The sequence below is a fragment of the Oryzias latipes genome, chromosome 9 (genome assembly GCF_002234675.1).
Source record: "Oryzias latipes chromosome 9, ASM223467v1".
NCBI lineage: Eukaryota > Metazoa > Chordata > Actinopteri > Beloniformes > Adrianichthyidae > Oryzias > Oryzias latipes.
The window spans coordinates 12,360,039-12,366,743 of record NC_019867.2 but is presented as its reverse complement, the minus strand read 5'-3'; the positions used below and the strand labels follow the sequence as shown (position 1 = coordinate 12,366,743).

General features: G+C 40.8%; 1 protein-coding gene across 1 annotated transcript; it reads right to left on the bottom strand.

Moving 5' to 3' along the window:
• Positions 1-438: 438 nt before the first annotated feature.
• On the bottom strand, positions 439-5,401 carry LOC101174108 (eosinophil peroxidase-like). Its single transcript, XM_023958437.1, has 15 exons — positions 5,294-5,401; positions 5,062-5,129; positions 4,777-4,861; positions 4,496-4,671; positions 4,291-4,417; positions 4,002-4,131; positions 3,718-3,924; positions 3,268-3,628; positions 2,996-3,156; positions 2,576-2,834; positions 2,321-2,491; positions 1,989-2,226; positions 1,690-1,889; positions 1,422-1,481; positions 439-1,313 (listed from the first exon to the last, which is right to left on the bottom strand). The coding sequence occupies exons 1-15, from the start codon at positions 5,320-5,322 to the stop codon at positions 883-885; spliced, it is 2,703 nt and encodes a 900-aa protein (XP_023814205.1). The 5' UTR covers positions 5,323-5,401; the 3' UTR covers positions 439-882.
• Between the last annotated feature and the right edge of the window lie 1,304 nt (positions 5,402-6,705).

Sequence of the window (6,705 nt, the reverse complement as noted above, 5' to 3'; positions counted from 1 at the left end):
AAAACTGATGGTAGGTATTTTCCGAGTGCTGGTAGCTATTTGCTATAGTAAATGAATGGCGACTATTCATGACACCATCAAATTGTAGTAACATCCAGATGTAAAGACACTATTTTTCCATAACTCTCCGCTCGGAGGGTTAAATGTAGGGGTGGGGAGAAGCCAAAGGGGTAGGGAATTAATTCGGATTCTGCCTTAATTTAGTTTGTTCGTTGTCTGCAATAAGAGTTTAATTTTGTTTTTTATTCTTTAGTTATGTTTGCCATTAACCTATCCTCAAAGCAAAGCATAAATTCAACTTAAAACTTTTGTGCCAGTGCCATCCATTGGTGCAACAAGCAACACTTTTATGCTGGAAAACAGCCATATTTTTGTCTTTGCCTCCCAGTGCTGCTTCCTCAGATCATTTGAGTGAAAAAAATAACACTGAAGCCAGTCTTTATTTCAGCAGTCATTTATTTCAATAAAACAAAATGGTGTAACAATTTTGTGTTACACTCATCACAAACGTGTGTGTTCGTCACATTTAGCTAACAATTGGATCTCTAACTTATATACATTAATTTGTCTGACAACTGGTGTAATACAATCATCTTTCGGAAAACTAAAATATTAGTAAACTTCAAAAATGTATCATGTTTCTTCGTTATCAATTGTAAATATAATACACTCTTTTAGATAGTTTTGAGTATTGAATATTTATGACTTCAAATAAAGCCAGGAATACAGTCAACCAGTAAGACCATTAAGGATGATCATTTCAAAATATTATTCTCAGTAATGTTGGGGACAATAAGACAAGTAGACTTTTAAGTGGGCATTAATTTACATTAATTTAGACCCACGTCAGGGTTTATGTAGGGAACAGTTGTTGCAGCGCTTTCACTCAGCAAACAGCAGATGTCCAGAGAAGTAGCTGTCACTTGTGAGACCGTTGCCACCATTGTTTGCAACCAGCCACACCTTGTCTCCCCGCTGGAGTTTGATGAAAGTGCTTCCACTGGCTGAGACGTAGCCATTTTGCTGGGTGGTGTATGAATGCAGAATCAGCTCTCCATTCTGCAGCAGATCCACACTAGCTGCCGTGTCAGATATTGTGCAGTGGAACTGGAACTCATAAACTCCTGGGTGCACGCAGGTGAAAATGCCTGTTTTGGTGTTATAGCTCTTCTGCCCGTTGTAGATGACATCACGGAAGGAAATGGGGGCGCCAGCTTTGGGGAAGTTGCTGCCGAGACGAACAGAGAATGCAACCTTCTCCACTGTGCCTGGGGGTCCAGGTGGGCCTGGAGGTCCGGGTGGGCCTTGAGGTCCTGTGTCCAAAAAGATATGAACATACTTTAATTGCAGAAATTCCTCTATGTAGAGATTATTAAGATGTTTATTGTATGAAGAGTCAGGTAACAAGAACTAGCATTTACCTGGTGGTCCTTGGGGCCCTTGGGGTCCTTGTGGTTCTGTTGCCCTGGTTGGCTCATTATCTATTAAGAAAACAAGTAAAAAAAGAAATTTCTCTATTCAGTGAAACAACACAAACACAAAGAATCTTAAATACAACTGTATGTTGGTTTATAACAGTGAAAAATAGAAAATTGTCCCTTTAAAATGACATTAAGAGAAAGAGAAGATAAGTTTAATCACACGAACACCAGTGTTGAAACACAACTGCATGTCAGAACATTAACTCACAATTCTCCGCCCATGGCTTGAGGTCAAAGGCAGGGAGGTCTTTGCACTGAGAGTACCCAGAACCCCGAGGACGGTACTGGAAGGGTTGGTTGGGTACTTCTGTGATGCCAGTGTTGTCACAAATGATCCTGGCAAGTGATGCATCTCTCAGGGACCTTCTCTGAGCACCAGTGAAGACACCGTCATTCTCCCACCAAAAACTGAAACAGGAATTTGTTTCAATTTAGTCTCTGATTAAGTTATTACCAACAACTGTTTAGCTTCAGTAATGACAGCTGAGTAGTGAAGTGCATCTTTACCGGTCTCCTTGGCGGATCCTCTTGAATTGAGTGGAAATCAGGCAGGCAAACAGAGGCCCCACTCTTCCCCCGGCAACAAATGGCTCAGCCACTCCTCCCAGCCATACATCAATGTTGTCGGCTGTGCCATAAAGATCCATCAGTTTCTGGGCAAGATTCGTGTTGTTTAGCACTGTAGCCAGCTCTTCCAAATTTTGCGGTTGTGAGAGTCCACAGAAACCGCGCCACTTGTTGTAGCCTACCAAATAAAGGAAAAATTAGTTCATGGACATTTGAGATGAGTACATTAAACATTTCTAGAAACATCCACAAAGTTCTAGGTAGATGATTACCAGGAAGTCCATGGTCTCTGCCTCTTTGCATGTTCAGAGATCCCAGATCCATAGCCAGATCCACAGAGAACTTAAAGAGTCTATTCCTCAGCTCTTCAGTCAGCATGTGATCCTGTGTGTTCAGTTTGGCCGGGCGACCCACAAGGCCCCTCAGGATTGGATCCAAACCTCCTAAACAACACAGCACCACAAAGGAGTTTTTAAAATTGACCCACCTGTTGGTTCACACAATTCTTAAAAAATTTGAGGCCTTGCCTTCAAAAGCAATTCTCCATGGAGTAAACATAGTTCTGTGCAGCAGCTCGGTGGGGTAGTCAGCGTGATTCTCATAATTCTCGTTAAGACGAAACATAAATGGTTGGACCATCAAATGAGCAAATCTGTATGCAGCTGTGGCAAACACGTTGGCAATGCTGGGATCCACATTTTCATCATAGCCAGGATAGGTAGACAGTTGCTTGGACATGACTTCAGGGCCAAGGATGTGCCTGAGGTAATCTCTGTATGTGATCACCTAAACCCAAAAAAGATACAACTGCAAGTTTAAAAAGATGGCCTCACAGAACCAAGTTGATGCAAATAGGCCTCAACAGTGGTAATGTTAGGTGCTTAGAAAACGTCTTAAACAACTGCATTCTCCTTTGTCTATTTGTTTTTAACCAATAGATCTCTTACCTGCATGTATCCCCCCATGATTTTGCGTGCCTCTTGATAAAGCCTGTTTCCATCCCAATTAGGGTTCAGATTAGCGAGGGCACGTGCCAAACGGTTGTGTTCTCTCACCATGAGAGTGTGCAGGGAAGCAAGTCCAATGTTCTCATTTGAACGAACATCCCCTTTGAAATCACACAAAGGAAAAAATGAAGAAAATAACGGAATTTGTCCTTGCAAAGATTTAAGGCCTAACATTCAATAGAATGAGTACCCTCAACTGTTTTGTAACTCACCTGCAAGGAAACAATCCAACTCTCTAGCATTGGGATCTTTGGTTATGCGGGCTCTTGTATTGCAAATGCTGGCATTACTGCCAGTGAAAGGCAGGAGGGCCCGGCCATTGTCATCAAACTCTGGGTTGACCTTCATCAAGCCCTCATTTGTAGAAAGATCTCTAAGCTTCTGAGCCTTTGCCTCATCAGAACCATACACCTGACCAGCATCAATGAAGGACGTGAGAGTGTTCATCTGGTGACGCAGAGTGCTGGCACCAAAGATGTGTCCCGTATTCCCGGAGCCACAGGCTGGTGCAGAGCGGGAGAATGGCAGGCATTCCTTTGGATCTTCTTGGAAGCGTTCATCGTTGCTGGGAATCTTTTTAGAAGAAAACACAAAGTGGTTTACATGAACGCTTTCACACATTTTCCTCTATCTGTTCTCACAATTTATGCCATCATACTGACCTCAATAGGGAAGCATGGTTCAGTACGAGCACAGCTAGTTTCACAGTTGATGTTGTTATTAAAGGAGACAATGGAAGGAGAATTGGGGGTGAGTGTCAAGTCGTGGTCTGTCCACTGGCCGAAGATCGTCACCAGATGACTGTAGAGAGGGTCACTCTCCACGTCCTCGTTAGTTGTTGCCAGGATCCGGTTGGACACTTCTCTTACCTGAGAACAACACAAACTCAATGGGCACTGAGCTTTATGTCAGTATTGGTGTGGTTACATTTATCTGGAGAGCATACCAGAGGAAGAAGGTGGTAGTTCACTCTCAGGTCAGAGGTCCAGCCTTTAGGACTAGTCAGGTCATCTTCATACTCAGCAGGCAGCCAACGCAGGAAAGGAATGTTTGAAGATCCCCAGCGTGGATTTTTACTATTTTAAAAATTAAACCTCAAGTTCAGACAATTACGTCACATTATGTATTATCTACATGTTTAGAACCTGCAGTCAATTTCCCAAATGACTAAACTCAACATCTGTAATTTAGAAATGTGGTGTAAGGGACAGCAAATATCTGAAAATCTGACTCACAGGTTGTTGCAAGAGCTGGCTGCTGTTCGAAAACTTTTGGGGATATCTTTGCATGAAGGTGGTCTAATTTGTGTGGCACATCCTGTGAGTTTTGCAATTACGTTGAGATCCTCCACAGTGATCAGATCTAAATAACAAAGAAACAGGAAGTGATATTTTAAACTGCTACCAAGTAACATCTTAAGGACAGTTGGTGCAAACGGACCTGTGGCATTTATGGAACGCTTTTGACGTTTCTCCAGGGCCCCTCTGAGCAGACTCAGTGTGTTTTGCATGTAGTCAGCAGCTCGCACAGCCTCCCGGGACAGGCCAGAGGGCTGCTTCAACAACGGAATGACGCTACCAGGGCTTGCTCCACTCCTCTTCACTCGGTCTATGCTCCTGTGTCAGGTAGATAAGACTTTCAATTGCACTTATTTCTTATATTCTAATTTGTAATATTTGCAGCAATTTTATAAGACAAAAAAAAAGTAGTTTCATACTCACATTCGCCTGGAGTATGTATAAGCTGCATCCACATTTGCCTTGGCTTCAGCCACAGCCTTCACAATTAAACTTTTGCTGATTGATTCTGAAAAATGAAAGTTATTCATTTAATTTCCATACTGTTCTTTTAATTTTTAAAAATCTGTCTTGTATTTTATTTTTTACAGGACAAGAACACTTTTTAAATTTTCAACATGATTTCAATACATTTGCATTATTTTACATTTTTTGTGTTTGACAAATAAATGTCTGTAAAGAGATAATAACATTAAAGCAGTTTCACACCTGCATCAACCTGGCACTGCAGGCACAGAGTAATGCCCACGGCCAGCAGACCCACGTACATGTTCATTCTGCAATAAAGACACGAAAGATCTTCAAACACATTCACTTGATTATCAGTTCTGCTCTTTTTAAAAATAATATAATCAGATTTAAATCTTGTTTAAAAGTAGACAGGTTAGATTTAAACTATAAAAAATATATCAGAACAAACAAGAAGACCCGCTGGACCAACCTGAGAATCAGCAATGGATTCCTCAGCATCCACCTTCAGCTTTCTGATTGGGGAAACTGCAGCTTTCATAGATCTGAAGTCTTTTATAGGCCGGCACGTCATTCAGGAATGTTGCTGGGGCTGATAGGACTTCATATGATTATGTTTCCTTGTTCCTGTACATCTCAAGAAGCACTCGGTCAGGGATTATAAAACACATACATCTCTTCCAGCAAAGGTACTGCAAAATACAAACACCCCATTGTTGGTGTGTTTCACATGATTTGGCATAAAATTTAGCTTTGTATCAGTTATCAGTTATTTTGGCTTTTGACCTCTAACTTTCAATTGTGCAGGTAAAAAAATGTATTGTATTGTAAATCTTGTAAACTCAGTGGAACTATCTTGTATTAATACGGTTTGAGAAATACACAAATACAGACATTCAGTGGGGCAGAAAAGGACTTGTCAGTCAAGTGTTCCCACCTAAAGCAATGAGGGAGTAATGTTTATCATCGGTTCATCATCTTCAAAAAGTCTCCTAAATAAATTAGAGGCCCTGTATCACGCATGCATTTGTTTTGTCACTGCTGCTCCCTTTAATATCCATCACTACTATTTATGTGATCTGGTCAAATGGCCGTCACTCCGCTCTTGCAGGCCGTTGCCTTGGTATCATTTCATTTACAAGGCTCTGATTGGTAAAACTCCATAATAACTTTGTTCCCTTTTTAACATCTCTACCAGTGCTCATAGTTTGCGTCCTAGTGACTTTCACTATGGCCATACCCAGGGTTTGTACCACCTCATTCTTGTTTTCTGTCCCCTATGACTGGAATGAGTTGCAGAAAACCTCAAAGTTGTGTACCCTGGTCTCCTTAGCTGCCTTTAAGACATCTTTACAAGATGGGGTTTGTGATGAATGCAGATTTTTTTCAATGTTTTCATGGGTCTCCCTCTGTCTTTTTCTGTAAACATTAACTAAGTGCCTCCTGTAGACTTTTTTATTGTAAATACTGATGAGAGAATATGTCATGTTTGATTTGTATGTAACCTATGTTGCATTGTCATTCTGTTCATGTATTGTCTCTGTAACCTCAGGACGTCGAAAATCAGAAATATGACTTAATCGATCTACCAGGATAAATGAAAGTTCAACAACTGGGAGTGACACTTTTTTTTCATAGCATTGTTTTTTATGTGACTTGATAATTTAGTTTAAAACAAAAGCTACATTTTTTTATGAAAGTGATCTGTGTATAAATATTAAAGGGCTTATATATCATGCAAAATCAATTTTTTGAGCTTTTAAGTGTATTATTATGTTCATTCCTCACAAAAATAAACCTCAAAGCGGTGTTTTGATACATTTATGCATTTCTGAGTATTCCTCTAAAAACCTGCACCCTTAGCACCAGCCCCTCCCAACCCAT

What these genes read in the sequence shown, in the direction of transcription:
- LOC101174108 (XM_023958437.1), bottom strand. Translation starts at nt 5,322, where the DNA reads ATGCTGAGGAATCCATTGCTGATTCTCAG. An exon ending in AATCCATTGCTGATTCTCAG is followed by an intron (nt 5,130 to 5,293) that starts GTTGGTCCAGCG and finishes TCTTTATTGCAG; the next exon opens with AATGAACATGTACGTGGGTC. An exon ending in AGGATCCGCCAAGGAGACCG is followed by an intron (nt 1,890 to 1,988) that starts GTAAAGATGCAC and finishes TTCCTGTTTCAG; the next exon opens with TTTTTGGTGGGAGAATGACG.